The sequence below is a fragment of the Aulonocara stuartgranti genome, assembly GCF_965226115.1.
Source record: "Aulonocara stuartgranti genome assembly, chromosome: 11".
Lineage (NCBI taxonomy): Eukaryota > Metazoa > Chordata > Actinopteri > Cichliformes > Cichlidae > Aulonocara > Aulonocara stuartgranti.
Genome location: NC_138947.1, coordinates 6198141 through 6217833, shown reverse-complemented (window position 1 = coordinate 6217833; position 19693 = coordinate 6198141). Strand labels below are relative to the sequence as shown.

General features: G+C 38.5%; 1 protein-coding gene and 1 long non-coding RNA gene across 3 annotated transcripts in view; both read left to right on the top strand.

The window, feature by feature from the left end:
- Positions 1-19693, top strand: part of thsd7ab (thrombospondin, type I, domain containing 7Ab) — a 223722-nt gene that overhangs the window by 86859 nt on the left and 117170 nt on the right. Inside the window, exons 3-4 of the mRNA XM_082550502.1 lie at positions 3349-3597; positions 4788-4972. Coding sequence (XP_082406628.1) covers positions 3349-3597; positions 4788-4972 — 434 coding nt within the window. The remainder of the gene's footprint in view (positions 1-3348; positions 3598-4787; positions 4973-19693) is intronic.
- Positions 14057-19239, top strand: LOC309716603. Of its 2 annotated transcripts, none has more exons than XR_014279478.1 (7): positions 14057-15164; positions 16665-16796; positions 16914-17013; positions 17132-17191; positions 17283-17373; positions 17540-17697; positions 18361-19239. It is a non-coding gene; the product is annotated as an uncharacterized lncRNA (long non-coding RNA). The 2 variants fall into 2 exon arrangements; XR_014279479.1 differs by having other exon boundaries at positions 14059-15169; positions 18361-19238.

The window sequence follows — 19693 nt, the reverse complement described above, 5'->3', positions numbered from 1 at the left end:
TGAAAAGCATACAAGAGTGAAAAAAGATATAAGATCCCTTGAAAAATTATATAAATGAAACTTGTATGTTTTGGATACTTACTAAAACAATATGTGAGAGTAACGAGGAAGTGGCCACTTTCATGAGTAAATCATATAAGTCTTATATGATTCACTATGTGAAGTAGGCCACATCTTATGCAAGTCTTTAATAAGTTTTTTCTATTTCTTTTCCATATGGGGAAGGTCGTACAGGGATCGACTAATTTTATTTTTTGAGACCACATCTATCCCTCAGATATTTTTCTTTTATTAAAAAAAGGCTGCTTTAATCATTTTGACCCACATCAATTTCGTTTTTTGGTCATTTGACATTCAAGTAACAAGTGTGTACAGGTGTTGAATTACAGTATGCAGACTTTCTGGCTGTCTGCATCTTGTCTGTTGGAGTCCATTGCTGAAAGTATATGTATTAAACCTACATGCTTAAGAATGAGCACTTTTCAGATGTCATCTACTTATTTAAATAGAATCTGATTGTGTCCTCATTCTGTCTGAATGACTGAGATGAAGAAATAATGACTTCTTTTCGCAACTTTGAAATCTCCACAAAAATGCTTGGGCATGCACACAACAAACGGCAACGACTCAAAGGATCCAGCTGCTGAGAAAATGGGTCACTGGCTGCATTAGGGGGCTTTTTAAAAACACAAGAAGTTCCATCTGAGACAGGAAATCGAGCCATCACCCTCTGTGCGCCACATTCACTGTTTAAATTCCTCATTGTTTTCCTCCCAAGCAAGATGAGCCGGCACACCAAGCATGTTTGGCAGAAAAACAGAACTAAGATTTTTCACAGTGTCGCTCCAGTAGCACTTCAAAGACTGCAGAGGTGTTTTAATCAGTGAAGACACAGGAGTTAAAAGAAAAAAAGACAGCACAACTGAGCTCATACATTTCCTGATTTATACCAAAAGTCTGAGTTGCTGGAGGTGAAGTGTGGTGGCAACGTCTAAATGAGAGGTTTCTAAATGAAGCAGAGCTGTAATTAGCACTAATAGCTCGTCAGCTGCTTTGCCTCAAGGGGAGAGACATCGAGAACGAGTACCAGAAAGCAGTCGGCTTTAGTTAGAGCAAATTTCTAATGATTCGGAAGGGACCCAAAGAGGACGGGTTATTCATTACGTCTAAATACTGTTTAGATGATCAAAAGATGTTTGTGAGCGATTGATCAGAAGTTGTTTTGGCTGTCTTAACACATGACACACACCGTGCCATACCATTCCTTTTTTACTCTTAATGTGAAACTGATTATGCAGTGTGTATGCTAATGAGAAGCTAACGACAGTTAAGGGCGAAGGGTTCAAAGCTTCATGTGTGGTATCACACATGTTGATGCAAAGTCTTACGCCAATAGGCAACTTAGCACATTGACATTAAAATAGAATTGAGAGCTTGCTGAAAACTTCAGTGCCATTGTAATGAGGCATCAGCAAGCTGTACACCGCATGACTTGGATGAAGAAGTAGAATAGTGAAAGGTTAAGTGGATTCATTAAGTCAATGAATCTACAGGCAGTTTTCAACAATGCTGATATCTGGTATTTTTTATTAAGAAAAACATTTTAACACATTATATTCTGACTAATATATGTAACTGCAGAGCTCCTTCAGTGACAGACTGCTGCATCCTCGATGCATGAAGGAGCGTTTCCGCAGGTCCTCCTCCCTGCAGCTGTCAGACTGTACAATCAAAACTGCTCCCAACAAACATAGATGTTTACATCAGCGCTGTAATTTGCACTATTTTATCAACCGATTCACACTATAACCAGGGTTTGCCTCTTAACTTCATTTAATTTTATTTAATCTAGTAACGGTACAGTAGTCTGTTTTTGGTAACCATTGTCCTTGATGTAAATATGTAAAAATTGTGTATGTTTCTGTTCTGTCTCTTGTGTACTGTTTGTTTGTATATGTGTCTTTCTTGCTGGTGTTACACCCAGATTTCCCCTTGTGGGTTAAGGGATTATTTTATTCTATTCTAGCGGCTTTCTTACCACGAATGCTGTATCTGTATGCTAAATGTCGGCCTATATCCAAAAACTGATTACCCTGCTCTTGACTTATAATATCCATTCATAATTCTTATAATTTTCCTTTTTCTTTCTTTTTCTGAAAAAAAAACAACTTAAGTTGGATCTTCCATACTCATTTTCAGTTCCGTCTATTTTCCTTTGACTCTTCTAGCGTAGCTTTGCACAATTCAAAGTAATCATTCTCGATCTTATACTTCCTACATCCTCTCAGTTCAACCTCTCTCTGAAACAAGCTGTTGCCCCTTGCAAAAAAAAGGCTTGAATAGCAGGTGGGTGGGCTTCTTCACGCACAGTCAGAGATTAAGGTTATCGTCTCTCATTAGCATCACACAGAGCCAAAAGTAGGGGGAAAAAACTGTCTCAAACTGAGCATTTAGAGCAGTCAGTGGCCTGAGCATTTGGTTGCATGTGCTCATGTGTTCATGGCCATTTGACCAGCAACCACATTTATATGCAGAGGTTCCAAATGTTTTCAGATTTAAACATTTGGATCACATGCTATTTTACTTAAAGTATTACATGAATTTAACTATTTTTTCTTTTAAGTGATAAAAAGAAAAATATCTGGAAGTCTTTGTTCTGAAAATTCAGTTATTATTTAATTTAACGTCATTTTTTTGTAATGCTATCACTTTAGACAGTTACAATTTTATAACCTCTGTCTGTGGTAATCACTGACAGTTATGGACACAGTAACCCTCTGCACTCATGGTGTCACAGCATCAGCAAACTAACAAAAAGATAAACAAAACACAACCTGAGCAACTGATCTAAACTGAACAACCCTGTAGGCCAGAACACATTTGAGATGAGTTTATTTGCTATTTCAGTTCCATGATTTTCATGTCGTGAAAGAAATAATGGGAATAATAGTGTAAACTATAGATAGACATTGTATACTTTTGGACCTTTGACTAGTTCAGGTTATTAAAACTATTGAGTTACAATTCTGAAATAAAAACATGAATTTATGTTACTTAGATTACTAATTTTTGTAGTTATTTTGAACATTTGGATTAAGAGTCTGGGTGATAGCTTACCCTGTCATTCATCCTATGAAAGCATAATTGGATCAGGGGTCGGTTGGTTGGCTGGTTGACTGGGGCTCAAGGGCTCAATTACAAGTGTAGCATATTCTCTATTTTATTTATAGTTTTGTTAGAGCTATAAATATTTTCTTTTCTTTTCAACCAACAGTCCAAATTTATATTGCATTAATGTTCTTATGATATCACTAAGATTTCATGTCATTCCTTTTTATCTTTTCCCAGCATGTGCTTAACAAGGGACCTTCCACTGACCATCCAGTCATGCGTTCTCCCCACGGACTGCAAGCTTACCGACTGGACCATTTGGAGCCCCTGCACCAAAACCTGCATGAACCCTGAATCTCCCAGAGGCAATCGGACTCGGACCAGACAGGTGCTCCAGTTCCCCGTGGGCGAGGGGGCGGAGTGCCCACTCCTGGAGGAGTTTGAATCTTGTGAACCTCAGGGTGAATCCATACCACCCTGTGCCACGTGAGTCACTCCTGATGATAGGGAAGAGATGCAGGGAGCACAGGTGGGAGTGAGCAGGGACTTAAAAAAACATTGAGTAAAGTGTAGATGTGGAATTCATAGCATGGTACACAACAGGAGCTCATGTTTCACAGGGATAGAACTGCATGTGATGTTGTGATGATACCCACCTCTTATTTATAGCATGGTTAAGAAAGATTGCAGGGATTCATATAAGGCTCAGGCACAAATACAGCGAACCCAAAGTGTTTGGTATTCAACCTGACTGAGACAACACACGCTTCCTGCTGAGTTCCCTTTACACACACCACCCAGCTAATTTGCTCTTCTGGGTGGCCTGTGTGTTTATTTGCGTATATGTGTGTAAGTGAGACAGCATATTGAGATAGATTAGTTTAAGTGCTTGGGCTGGTGCCAGACACAAAGTAAAGACAAATGGATGGAGACTGTAAGGATATTATAATTCCAGAAAATTACACACACCCATACATTAAAACATTAAAAGCATTCTCACAGATGATTCAGCATATATCAACTTATAATTGTGTGTGATCCTAATCCCATCCCGAATGTTTCTGTTGGGGATATGTACAACTAGCGGACTAGACAATTAAATGGTGGCTTCATCTGCGAGTTGACCCCAGATACAGTGGTCAGCTAGACAAACTTTTTATTCCTTATTAATTTACAAATATACATGCCTGTTAACTCTTGTTTTAAAGAGGACTGCAGAGGACAACACTCTTTTCTTTCTCTGACAAGTTGTAAACAAGCAGGCTTTATCAAACAGGCTGTATCAAAGTTTAATCTCTTGACTTGATCAATACAGGACCACAAGAAAGAAAGCTGCTAGTGCAAGCAATGTTTGTGTTAGCCACATTCAAAAAATGTATTTACATTATTTCAACAGTTTATTAAGCAACTTATCGTTGTCCAACACTGATGTGTCTGAAAATCTAGTAGGTTTTCAGAGACACAGCTATAAAATGATGCTTCACATCCTTGTAAAGGCTGCATAAACTGAGGAGTGTAGACAACATTGGTTATAAACATCAAGTGCATATTTATGTTGTAAAGTGATGTCTGCAAGATTGTAAATATGCTTATCTTGCATTACATTACATGCATTACTCGCATGGTTGGTTCTCTCACTGTTGCCCATCGTTCCATGTTCTATGTTCACGTTGTAGTTACACCTGGAGAACCACAGAGTGGAGCGACTGTCGGGTTGACACATTGCTGAGCCAACAAGACCGTCGACGTAGCAACCTGACAGGGCTTTGTGGAGGAGGCTTACAGACGAGAGAAGTGTACTGTGTTCAAGCCAACGCTGAGCTTCTAAAATACCTCAACGACCTTCGAGAAAAGGACAAAGGTAAAGTTAAGAGTGTTCCTAAAGACCCTGTTGTGTATGTATATTAACTTTTGAGTTAGTACCTGATATCAAGATGTCATATACTGTATGATTTAGAAATTTTAAAATGTGTAATCTAATTTGATGGCTGATGGTTGCATCCTTCAGTACCTGATTCCGGGCCCGATTTGTATCATTGCTAGCCTAGAGTTAATTGTAATTGATCAGGTACTGGCCATTTAGAAAATGATTGCTGGAAGTGAAATTAGTCATAATTTCACCCAGTTACTTGCCATAGTTGCTAGCAGATTACTGTGCTTGCCCATAGTTTGCGTGAAAGATCCCAATTTTCAGTAAAATTATGAAGAATTTCTGTTCTTTGTTATGTTCATTCAGTCACAGTGGGCTACTGACAGTTTTTTGAGATGTTAATGTTCCCTTACCTCAGTGGCTCTCGAAATGTGGGGTATAAGAGATGGGCTTGGTCACTGTGACCTCACACACTGATTACTGAAGTCCCAGCGTGAAGCCTTGAGCTGAGCCTTACCGTCCTTTGGGACCACGTCTTACGAAATTGTCCTCATAGTGCATTCAAAAAGACTCATCCTAGTGACGGAGACCATGATTGTTGCCATTAAAAGTTACAGTTACAGTTAAAGTTAAAGTGTTACCACTTGTGCTTGTTGGTTATATTTTATAGAGTTTGTGTAGTCTGCTTCATCCACTTCAGAATGTAACAGGGAAAGGGGGGCACAAAGAAATACTTTCTTATTTTCATTTAAAATGTCTGGCTGTTATTAAATAATTATCTGAATCTTACAACCAAAGCTGTCATCTAAACGTATAGAAATCATACATTTACCAACAAGACTGTACATCACTGTCACAACAGCGTTTGTTTTCATTCAAAGGCTTTATGGCTTTAATACCTGGGGGGCCGGTCTTTAGTCAAAATGCCCGGGCTGTTTTCTTTTGTCCCAGTCCAGCCCTGGGCACGACACGCGGTGAATTAATTTGAGAAGGTGCATCAAAAAATAAATGGCCGCGCCAGCGGTGCACATCGCAAATCAGCTCACATAGACACATTAGTTGTGCCTCTTCTTAATGACGGTATCTTAGCTAACAACCCCAACTACCAGATTCAACTTGTAATTGGCTAAAAATAACTTAGCCTACTGGTGAGAGGGACGTTGTTAGCTTTCCACATTCCGACACTTCAAAAGCTTCAGGAGCTGTCCGCTCAGCACAGCATCAGCACCACGGAAATACACGGATACATCCGTAGACTTGAGACACAATGCGTTTTCGGGACTTTCAGGTGTGTGGAACAATGTTTTATTTTCTGATCAAACCAGAAATCTTTAATGAGCAGCTAGATTTGTCTTAATGCCAGTTAATGCGACATCAAAGCAGCTGGAATCCACAGCTGTGCGTGTTCACGGAGCTGCATGTTCACCTGCTGGACATCACTACCTGACAAGTTTAACTGTCTTCAGAACATTGCAGAGGCCTTATTGACAGTATTTGGCTCTACATGTCTGCGTGAGCAGATTTTCTCTCACATGAGTGTCCTCGGGTAGCCGTCTGAATGTTGGACGCTCGGAGACCTGTGTCTCTGAGTGGGAGACTAGAGATCACATTAACATGTGTGTCTCTGTATTAACAAACATGCCATATTGGCTTAGTTTATTTTTCTTATCATTGTTGTGAGGAGACCATAAATAGCATTTGTATTTTCTGTTGTACAGTTCATTTGCTGTTATGGATAAAAAGTGTCTTTTTTTGTTTCAAAATAGCTGATAACTATTCGCTGATAGCTGCCAACATCTGCAAACAAATATAATTCTATAAAGTGGTTCTATATAGTGTGTAACTGTTCATATAGAGTGTTATTAAATTTATTGCTAATACAATCATATGGCACACTGACTTTGAGGAAATTTTAAATGGCACTCGCCATCAGAAAGGTTGCCTACCCCTGATGTAGTGACTTTACCTCATTTCACAGCTTGTTAATACTGGTAACCTTTTCTTCACATACAACCAGCAACAAGCATTTTAGCATGTCTCTCAGCACAGCTTTTTTTTAAGCTGAAATAAAAGTTGGAGCTGTAGCACTTCTATGATTCTCCACCTTAATGGGCCACCAGTGTTGCAGACCTTCTCACCTAACAAGTGCTTCTTAAAATATGAAGTAGATCTCTTTACAAGTGTCAGATACTTACTATCATCCAGCTACAACATGATTTGACTGTGATGTTGTTCATGTCCTCTTCACCCACAAATTCAAAATTGTGCACACCTCCACAGACTAAAAGCTTTCTTCTCTGCAATCCTGCCAGCTGAGCTGCACTTGATGCTAGTATGTAGCGACTCATAAACGACAGAATGCAAAACAAATATGGAGGAGATTTTTTTCACAACAAATACAGTAAAATGTAACAGTAACTGAAAAGGGGTAAATAACGCAAATCTAAGTATACGAACCTGAATGCACTAAGGAGTTACTCTGGAATGTGTTAACCTCAAGACTCTTACTGATTTACTGAATAATGTGGGATGTGATGGATTGACTGTTTTGGGCTCTGAAGGGGGACGTGCCCCTATATTACTTAAAGACAGTCCCAGTGACTTTCAAAGAGTGAGCTTTTGGATTTAGAAAAAGAAGACATCACTAACATTGGATTAGGACTCTCGGAACTGCAGAGAAAAAGTCAAATTGTTAATAAAATATGCTCTTTATCATATTTTATGTTCTTGTCAAAGTCCAGTTTTTGTATTAATGTGTAAGGTTTCCTCTTTGAGGCCAGTGAGTCATTCAGTTTTCAACCTTTTTTTTGTCTGTTGTCTGAATCAACCGAACGGACATATACTGGAATCAGCAACCCATGACGGTGCACAGAGTTTGTCTGTGTCACGGCTCAGCCTCTGACTCATCTGACAGAGCAGCAACTCAATTTTTCTCCATTTTTCTCTGTCACTTTCACACAGAATGGGAGGTAAAAAATATATATCTTTCTTGCTGCATCTCTGTATGTTTATTAATAGAATCAGGTCCTCTTTTCTTCAAGATTCTGTAGGTTTTATCTTGTGAATTTGGACCTTCACTTCATTTTCATGCTCTTAAAAGCATTTTTTAAAAATCTACATTGACGTGATGTGTAGTCATAGCAAGTAACATAGCTTTTCTCTGCATACTGTTAAAATGTTGCAAACATGACTTCAGAACTTGTTATTCTACATTAATTATGGGAATACAAAATATAGAACATCTTAAACAGTACTGTAATTTATTGTTATTTGTGAATACAGCAGAATGCTAAAAATGCTGTATTTTTGTGTAGTGTTACGAGCTTATGCAAAGGTGTGATGTCCATCATCCTTCATTCCCTCAAAAAATCCAAAGAATTGCGATTACTCAAACACAGCACTCTAGCACTGGTCAAATGTTAGTGAAATATGCATACAACATTAACCTCATGGGTCTTCACCAAACTGTCCTCAGGGTCAAGGTCATATTTGTCATTTTAATAGGGACTTTTCCTTCTAGAAGACCGGCCAGATTTGAATGAAACAGCATTAATTCCCCTGGATAAAACGGAGCCTTCTCAGTGGATTTTAATTCTCATTAGTTTAACAAATGACAGCAAAGCATAACTTACTTTCTGTGCTTCAAACATTACAAGAATCTGTGAATTGTGATGGACCATGAGGTGGGTGAGTTATTACATCACTGATGTTCTAATTTTCTTTTTCATTTCAGTTAAAGCTCCGTTTCATTTTGTAGCTTGAGTCCTTCCATAACTCATCTCAGCAAAATCATGTTGCTTGAAGTCCTAACATTTCATTGAAGCTTGAAGAGGTTGTTTTTATAGATAAAGTCTACAGTACTTTAGTGTAATATGAGTATAGTTCATAGTACAATTTAAGTCTAAGGATACTACAAGAGGAATACTGAAACAGCAGCGTAATGCCTTGCACCACCACACAGTGGTTGGCACTGTAAGCAAGAAGGTTCAGGCTGGAATTTACATGTTTTCGGTGTGCCTGGTGAGATTTCATCCCACAGTTCAAGAACATCCTTTTTAATTAATGGCTGTTTTCAAATTGGCTGTAGTTGTGGGTGTTGGATCAATAAAGTGCTTAGAGTGTATAGCATAAAGCACTATGTGAAGGTAAATGTGTCCTGTTGTGTAAAGCACTTTGAGTGATAAGTGGGATGAGAGAAGTGCTACTGTATGTAAATTACTCTCAATTTCCATGAAAAGTATGATGTTGTAAAGCTTGTACTCTATGCCACACAGTATCATGACAGTTCTGTTGTGGTATCTGATCACTGGATGAGAACATAAGTACACTCTGCATATACTGTGGCTGTCATGCAGAAACTTCCAACTTGTTGCTCAGTTTCAAAATCCAGATTTTCTGCAGGTTTTTGAATGATTTGTAAAGGCTGCCAGGCTTTTAAGTTTATCTACTTGAAACCATTTAGAAAAATTGATCATTAGAAACATGCTCACTCTTTTATGCACCAAGCTGAGGTGTAGACTTGGTGTACATTTGCAAGTTTTATTACACTGCATGTTTAATCTGTGTGCATTAAAGTTAAATTAACTCTTTAGCAATAACCCACTACTCTGTCTCTCGCTACCTTTTTCAAGTGTTTTTATTTTGTTGTGTTGTTTTTGTGGCCTGCTCTTCAATTATACAAACCTTATATAGTTAATTTGTCAAAGAAATCTAATTTTGTCAAGAGCGCATATTGATCTCGGGAGGCTGTCAACCATCTTTCCTCTATAGCGTAGCCACAGCTGCATACATCAGATACTACACCATCACACAGCCTGAAACAAATCAGTCTCAAGGGTAACTCAAATAGATTTGATCAAGCACTGTTACGTGACACTCTTGCATCCTCCAATCCCCACACACAGTGTATAAGAGCTGCAGGCCCTTGGTGGGTTGGTAGCAGATAATTGCATATCATGTGCTTGCAGCAGCCAACATGTTGACTCGGTTCACGTCCAATATTATGCCACAATGTTTTATTTTTATTAATACCTGTTGTAGTATTTTCTTTTCATCAGCTCGTCACGTAAACATTTTATACAGCCTTTTACTGGCTGCCTCTCCCTTTAGATCAGGGATTTGTCTGGTCCTGTGACCTGCTTTGACTTGTCAGTGGACACAAGTGTAAAGGCCTCGATTTCTGACACTCGTCAAGCCAGCTTAGAGTCAAAGCTGCCCTCTTAAGGAAGGTGTTAAAGACATTAGTTGAAACTAAGCTTATGGAGCTCAACCATACTGATCACATGAGAGCAAGTGACAAAGTTTAGGAGGAAGTGAGGTGCTCAATTGCAACTGGTGTCAAAAAGGGAGAGATGATCTTCTCTTGCAACCAGCTGGAGGAAGTTAAGAGGAAATAATATGAGCATTACTCGTATCTCTCAAACTACTGGCTCTCATGGAAGAGAAGCAGTGATGAAAAGAAAAATGGAAAGATTATGATTTAAAAAATGGGATGAAACAACCAAGTCTAGGCACTGTTTTTCAGGTGCTAGTACTGACCGCTTTTAATTGTGGTAGTATTTTGGTAGTATCACAGGACTGCATAGCCCTGTGAAACAGCTGAGTATACCCCAGATGCTAGCCTAAAACACTTGATTCACTAAGTTCCTGAGGAAGTGAGTAGGAGTGATTTATACATTTTCTATTAGATTTATACCCCAATAAACTAAAAGAGGTCGTACCACAAATACTATTTTTAAATAGACCTAGTTTGTTATTGGAGAACTGTATCATTAGCATGTTGTTACTAGCCCAATAGCAAGCCAACTAAAGTTAGATATATATAGTCAGTCCATTTTTATCAATTTGATTGGAATATATAATAATAAATGAAATAAGCTGTATTAAAAACTCAAAGAAAAACTGTTATGTTGAAATTTCAGAATAATTTATGAGCCCATTCCTGTTTTCAGACCTGCAGCTGGAAAGCTTTAAAAAACTATTCTGAACCAAATCATTGTTCTGTTTCATTTGTCAGTGATAGATTGTGCTAACACTGATTTATGCTTTGCAATATTTCATTATGGTTCCAATATTAGTCAAATTTATTTTAGGTAATGCTAAATTAAGTAAAGGGAAATTACTTGTAAAGGAAGCGATAGTAGCTCAGATGCTTTAGCACTTTTTATTTTTCAGTGGTCGAATTGATCGGTGGTCCTTTGGCTCTCTGTGTGTCAGCTGTAATTAAAGAATAATGAGTCAGGTAGCCAAGATTAAATCCATCGACAGAAACTGTTCAAAATATAACCTGTGATGACAGAAATAATGTATAACCTTCCAGATGAAGTTCTGTTAGGTCTATTGAGAGGCTGTGAGGTACACGATGATACATCTGAGGTGTTCATAAACTCTGTTAAAGATTACGCTGCACAAGCATGTTGAGAGTGCTGCGAGAGAGACGTGCGTGACTTGTATGTGAGAAAGTGTGAACACAGACAAACATGTACAAAGTTCTTATCTTCTTGGTGCAGGATTTCTTCTCCCTCTTTTGGGGGGTAACCTCACAGCACACCACTGAGACAGAGAGGCAGACAGCAGCTCAGCGATGTTTGCTACAACCAGAGCTTGTCACGGGGCCGAGTGGCCTGTACTGAACAGGACTCAGGTGCAGAAACCCATAGCAGAGACAGCAGATGATGTAACAATTTATTAGGTTTAAGTGCAAAAAAGAAAACGTAGCAAAGACAAAAAAAACAATAAGACGTGGAGTTTGACGAGGCGTGGCCTGGGGAACGTGGCTAGGGCGAGGGAATGAGGCCTGAGATGCGGAGTGGAGCTGAGCAGGGAACAGTCACACTGAAGAGAGAAGATAGAAGAGTTAGGGAGGTAGTGGAGGCAGCTCTGAAGTGGCCAGTTGTAAGAGTAGCAATTCTTACTTGCAGTAGGGGACATGGAGTGTTGAGAGGGGGGTGATGAGAATCCAGGGGAGGCTGAGTGGCGTGGAAAGGCTGGCCTGAGATCTGGGGCTTCAGATGGAGTGTGATGGCAGGAGGGCAGGCAGGTGAGGCACAGAGAGATTTTCAGAATGATTGCTTGGTATCCTGAGTCCGGAGGTGGCGCGTGAGCCAAGGTGAATACAGCAAATGTGTTGATGACAAACTGGCAGTGAATGAACATCAACGTGTGGTTTAAATCCCTCTGGCTTGATTGCCTGCAATAGGCTCCAGGTGTGCAGGAGCTGGAGTTGGCCCTGCCCAGGGGCGGATCCCAGGTCAGTTCAGGAGCCTTATGGAAATTCCAGCCACCCACCGCAGACCATGACAGAGCTCTCTTTCTCTACCGTCTCATGCATAAATATCACTGTGCTAAAGGGCTGAAGATGCCCTCAAGCCCTGATCTGAAATGAGCTTACTACCTCCTAAATCTTAACAGTAATCTTTATGGGGGAGAAGCATCGATCTGACCCCAGATCAGTATCTGGGGTCAGAAGTAAGTAATATCAGCTGAGCATGAGTAACTCTGGGTGTTGGTATGCTGAAGCATATGGAGATATTTTGAAGGTGGTAATAAAATCGCAACTGGGGATTAGATTGGCAGAAGATATAAAAGCAGTTTTTCCTCGAAAGACCATGCTTCTCACTGTCTTTACAAGGGTATGATGAAAAGACAGTTATTTTACAGTGTGCCTACAGTAATCTACAGTAGAAGTTTTTTACACTGAGAATACAATTATAATTCTAAGGGCTATAAATCATAAACATTACAGTGTTTCTACTATATGCTGTTTAAATCATTTACAACTGTAAATATAAATACATTATATACATGTACTTGCACTTAATCACTCTAATCAGCCACTCAAATGGACAGTAAAGCAAATGCAATAATTAAGTGACTCTGAATATGGCATGGTTGTTGGCGCCAGATGGCCTGGTCCGAGTATTTCAGACACTGCTGATCTACTGGGATTTCCCACTATAGCCATCTTTAGAGTTTAAAGACAATGGTGACAATGGTCTGAAAAAGAGAAAATATCCAGGGAGCCACAGCTGTGTGGAAGAAAATGCCTTGTTGATGTCAGAGGCCAGGGAAGTCATTACAGACGAGGTCTTCCAAAGCAACATAAACATCTCTAAATGCACAACACATTGAACCTTGAAGCAGCAGAAGACCACACTGGATGCCACACCTGTCAACGAAGAACAAGAAAGGTCAGAACCTGGCACACTTTGGGCCCCTTAGTATCAACTGAGCATCTTTTAAACAGTCAAGATTACCTGGGTATTGTTGCTGACCTTAATCATCCTTTTATGACCACAGTGTATCCATTTTGTGATGGCTGCTTCCACCAGGATAACACATCATGTCACAAAACTCAAGTCATCTCAAACTGGTTTCTTTAATGTAAAGGCTAATTGTACTCAAGAATGTGCTTTACAGGAACCTGATCTCAGTCTAATAGAGCACCTTTGGGATGTTGTGAATGGAAGTTTGATTGTAGATTTGTTGGCTGCATAACAAATCTATAGCAACTGCACAATGCCATCATGTCAGAATGGATTAAAATCTCTGAGAATGTTTCCAGCACCTCGTTGAATCTGTGCCAAAAAGACATTTTTCCAGAATCGTGTTGCAGTACACAAATGTCTTTTTTTATTCACAATATAAGAATGTAAAAACAGAATTTTGTAAATTTATAGAGACTTGCATGTTAAATTGATTTGTTCTTCTTTTTACTGAACAAGTATTTAGGCCAAAATAAGTGACAGAAATGATCAATCTGAATCCCAAGAAAGTGATGAATATACACGACTTCTGCCACGCAATTTCTCATAAAAAGTGCAGAGAGGAGAAAAGGAAAGCTGCTGAAAATATTTCTAGACAAACACCATTTTATGCATTCACAGAGCAATTCTGTGCAGCATTTTCAGTTATAGCGTGGGCTGGCAGATGCAGTCAGCAACCTGCGGTGATCGTATCAAACGACAGGTTTTGGGTTTGGTCTGTATACAGACAGTGTAGCGTCAGAAACTGGCAACCCTGCTGTGACGACAAGACTCTCGGAAGCTGCACTGTAAAAAAAGTCAGTAAAATATACAGCAAAACACCGTCAAATTCCAACGGTAATGGAGCGTAAAATCAAAAACTTCCTTTTACTGTATTAAATAGATTGAATAACCGTTAATTGTGAGACTGGATAAAACTTTGTTTTTTACTGTAATAAAATGTTGAAATTATAAATATTTTCTGTGAAAACAAATAAATATGCATACATTTTACAATTACATATTGTAATGTTGAAAATGTCTGAAAAACTTAGATTTTACGGTATTATTTGAGTAAAACTACATCTTTTGGGGTTGTGCACATTGGAATTCACAGTATAAAGCTGTAGATTTTTAAGCAAACAAAAACATTCATTTTTACAGAAACAAGATGTTAAAAAATAGGGTCCACCGTAATAATACAACCAGTACATACCATTAAAAAAAAAGCAAATATCAGCAGTGAAAGACAATAAAACTGATAGTATTTTTTTATTTTAAAATTCAGATACTGATATACAGATTAAAAGTTAGGCCTGCAGTATATCATTGTTAACCTTCTGATAAAAAAATCAACAGCAAAAGAAGATGTTAAAAATAAAGTTTATGGTTGTGAATAAAATTGATTTCAATAATCTTTTTTAATTATTATTTTAAAACAACTTTATGTTGTTGTGTTTCACGCCATATTATCAGACCACCTTAAGTGGGTCGGCCTTAAATTTTGAATTTGTGTGATCGCTGTTGATTGGTAGCTAAACTGCTGGTAAACTGTGTACAGACGTTTTACGTTCGAATTGCAGAGAAAAAAAATCTGGTAGCAACATTGTGCAGTATGAGCGAACCATTTCACCAAAAAAGGGGGAAGCAAGGCAAGACGTGGCTGCAGCGGTCTGCAGACGTGACTTCTGATCAAATTCGAACCTCCTAAAGAAACAAAGAGCGACGTTACATTGCGGGATGACGTCACCTGAAAATGACCAATAGCGCGGCGCGCTGCTGAGCTGTGTGCCAACCGCTCTTTTTTTCATGCAGGAGACTCAAGTTGGCTTCGCTAACGGACACAGTTTTGAACTCGTATATTAGCGCCATTTATTGCTGCTTGGACCACAGCATCTTCGGAATTTGTAGACATCCTGGCAGCTTACAATTAGTTCGAGGTGAGGTGAGTACATGCAACTTCAAGTTATCTCTGTTATAAAAATCCACCAGCCCAGCGTTTATAGATAATTTTAGCAGTTCGTTTTTTATGAGTGAGGTTGTGAATTTAGTTAGCATTTGTGAGTTGAGTTAGCATTACTGTTGCGAGGGAAGCATTGCTCTGGATTAGTTTCTGTATATGGCGTGCTTAATTCGCTAGGGAGGAATTACCAAAGTACATGGAGTTATGTTAACGTGTAATTTCTGTGGTAAGGTAGTTCAGTCATCAAGGGGCTACGTGCTTCATTGTAAACTGCATCGGAATGAGCCACGTTGTTTCTTTCGGTGTATTGAAGCAGGCTGCAAGCAGACATACACCAGGTATGGCGCGTTTAAGGCTCATTTTTACCGAAGACACTCTGCCCCCACCCATGTCACTGGTGTGGTGGTGGTTTCTTCGTTTACATGTGCAATGGCGATGTGTGAACGTCAGTGTCAGAACTCTAAAGAGTTAATAGCTCATCTGAAGAGCCATATTGTGGAAGGACACGTGGTCACTTGTCCAGTAAGAGGATGCACAAATACCTTTAGAGTTAAATCATCTTTTACTGCTCACATGTCACGTAAACACAGAGTTTTCAGACAGCAGCATTGGTGATTTATATAGAGAGTCTGCATGTCAATCATCATCTGTTCCAACCACATCAGATGACTTTGTACCCTTGATTTCCGAGCCTGCTGCACAGTCTATTACACATGAAGATAACATGGAAATGCCCCCTGAATTCTGTGATCTTTTTCTGAGAAACGTTTCACTATTCTACTTAAAATTGCAGGGTCAGTTTCTACTGCCTGCTTCAACCATACAGAACATTGTAGAGGAAATGCAGAACATGCATGAGTTGGGACAGACATACAGTTTGGGTAAACTTGCATCACTGTTAAAAGATGACACATCATTATCAGAGGAGGACATCAACAAAGTCTGTGAGTCTGTCAAAAGCTATGATCTTTTTTTCTGCATGTCATACCGGGCCATTGAGGACAGTGCACTCCAGAGCTCAGATCTTTAAAAAAGCCTTCAACTATGCGGAACCAAAGAAAATATTTTTAGGGAGAGATGAAAACAGAAAAGATAGGTTTGCCTATTATGTGCCTTTAAGAGAGACTTTGAGATGTCTGCTAGAGTCTGATCTGTGGCAGAAATCAGAAGAGCCCTCTACTGAGCCTCCTGCTGATGTTCTGTGTGACATAAGTGATAGTAAGCTGTTTTAAATAAAATGATTTTTTTGGTCAAAACCCATTGACTTAATTGATTTCTATCCATTAACATCTTACATGAAGTATGGGTACCAAATGGTTCCACTGAAACACAGTGTGCTGTCACAATAATGGTGCTGTTAGTTTGGTACTTACGAAACACTGTATAAAAGTGTAGTATCAAGCAAGATCAGCTTCATATTTTAAGACCAAAGGTACCACTTGGTGTAAATTGACCTTTATTCACATTCTTTTATCAGACATCTTGGAAATGGGGGGCAGCATAAGGAGTTCCATTACTAAGGTGCTGCCGGACCTGTCTGCCTCAATCCTTGAAATTGTACTGGAGGCACTACAATCATTAGGAGTGGAGACATCTGAGAAACAAACCAGTAAGTATTATGATTTCATTGCACAATAGCCATGAAGGACTTTCTGTTTTTTCTATTATGCTTTGGCCAAGGTCCAAAAAGTACAATTAATCTATTGTTTGTGATATTGTTTTACAGCACCAAATATGGAAATTTCAAGCCAGGCCAGCATATCGTCTCCATCTGTTTTAAGGTTTAAGGGTGGTGGCACAGCTAAGACCCAAGAGTCTCTTTCAAGGTTAGTAAAGTAAACAGATTCAAGAAGATATTTTACACATTTCTTTGTCGTCTGTCTCTAAATCTTATTTTGTCTTTATTATGATTAAAAAGGTTTGTTTTGTTCCTGCCCTTTTCAGACACTGAATTTGAGCAGAAACCATAAGGATACTCAAAGGACCTGTGACTCTCAGGAAATGGTGAGATTTCAGGTCATAATCTTTTTTTTTTTCCATTAAATTAATTTTCCTTTTTCCCTTTACAATATTGCTGTTTTGTTTTTGTAAACAGCATCAAATGAGAGAGACAGATGAAACAGTTTCAAGACAATGGCAGGAAAAAAATGCTGAAGATTGAAACAAACCTTGGCTGGAAATATTTGGTATGTGTTTTACCGTAAATCAAATTGTTGAAAAACATTCAGCTACACTGTAACACAGGGAAACTTGATTTGCACTTATTTTGTTACTTTAATTTCTTGTCTCATTATTTTTGTCAGTTATTATTGTTTATGGTGTATGCCCTTCTTGTTTTCCTTCTGAATGCAGAAGGTATCTAGCCAGTCCACAATGAAAGCTTCGTTGCACCCAATGAGTCTTCTGGCAGAAATGATGGCGGCTGTATTCTTTGGTTTCCCTACACATCACACCCTGCCTGTTTATACGAGGCTCTTCAATTAAGTCTGCACCCAAAGATTCAATAAGAGGTAAGCAGTGGTATTATTCAAGTTTTGCTAAAGAAAGATGGACAGGAGACACTAATCTTAATCAGCCGAGCTCAGGTTCATGTCCAGGTGAGCAGTTTCATACGCTATAAAATGTAGATTGAATGATAGGTCTCATCACCATGCATTCAGCCATTAACTTCAAGTTCTATGATAAATCAATACGAAACTTAAATACGTTTTCCAACAAATTATGATTGTGATTAGGGCTGCGTTGTCTGTGTATAACTTTTACATAAGTAGATTTAAAGTATAACTATTGCCAAAACGCAACCTGGGCTGTTTTTTTTTGTTTTGTTTTTTTTTACTGTATCGATTTTGATGTGCTCAAATTTATGCCCCGGCCCCCTAGTATTCCCATTCACTGGCTATTGACCACAAAACAAAATCACGGTCAATCTCAAAAACGGCTCGTTTGTCGTAATTATGCTTTTAGATATATGTTTGTCTCGTTTACAGTAAAAAAAAAAAAAACTGAAAAAAACAGCCCAGGTTGCATTTTGACAATAGCTATCCTTTAAGAACTGTATATTTTACACTTAAGAAATCATTTATCATTAGATCTGGTTTTGGCAGCACGTTTTGTTCATTTCTGTGCATTTTGCTCAAGCACTGATCAAACTTTGTCCATTTTTTTTGCTGCAGAGGGGATCCTGCCAGTCCAAAGTGAACTCCTGATGGACATTGAAGTACTCCTGCAGAGCTTGTATCTTCAACACCATGCGCATTAGAAACTCCACCGAGTCCTTTCCTTCACCAAGGCAGGACCCAGTGACTCATTACTGTTGATAGGTCAGGGGCAGGTAATATTTTGTTTCATGTTTATTCATTCCTCCATGGATTACCAGCCATATATATGGACACATGCTGTATTCTCAAGATCTATGCTGTTTTGTAGGAATAGAGAAAATAATATGTTTAGTCTGTTTTCAAATGGTATGTCAAATTTTCTCATTGTTTCAGTAATATTCTCTACCTTGGTTGTATATGAGCATCTTTAGATTTTTCTATATTTAGCGGTTGCAAATGTAAAATGTACGGTAAACCATTTATGTTCCTCATATTGTACTGTATTTTTAGCGGTAAAATACCGGCAGCTGTGGTTGCCAGGAATTTACCGTAAAATGTATCTGGTCAAAATAAAATGCTGTAATTTGTTATACAATTTCACTGTGTTTTTTACTGTCAAAGGTTTTAATAAGGTTTAACATATTTCTGTTATTTTTACAGTTATTTACAATAATAGGGTCTATCCTATTACTGTTAAATTAACAACAAATTACTGTAAATATTATTATATTATTACTTTTTTTTTACTGCAAATATCCGTAAAAAGCTATGGAAAGTTGCATTTTTTACATTAAATTGCTGTATAATTGACAAATATATTTGGTTTTTTCTATCATGATTTTGGTAAAATAATACGTTGTCTACCTTAAAAATTAGGGTTACAAAACCAGTATACCGTATTGTCTTTTACAGATTCCACATTTTTTACACGGTATATTCCTGGCAACCACAGCTGCCGGTATTTTACCGTAAATTTGACAGATTTTTTTTTACAGTGTGGGCAGAGTCACTGCATCTGGCTGAGTTTCTCAAACGCATAACTGCTGTTCAGTTTGTGCTAAAGGGACTAATTTCTGTTTTGTACACAATAAACAATGTGTTGTTTATATTTATGTGTCAGGTTGAAATACCTTAGCATGCATGTATATAAGATCATTAAGTGCCTGCTTATAGGGGATTTGATCACTAAGCTCTTTCTAGAATGTTGTTCTTTACCTTTCAATATAAAGTGCCTTGAAAGAACTATTGTTGTGATCTTTTGCTCATAAATTAAGCTTAAATGAACTTTTTTCCTGTCTGCAGTGAGCAAACAGGCATCAATTAGCTCTGTAGCTCGTGAAATCGATCTGCTGCTGTTTTCAAATACAGCCAAGAGCATTTCAGCAATTGCTTAACCGCTCCTTTAAAT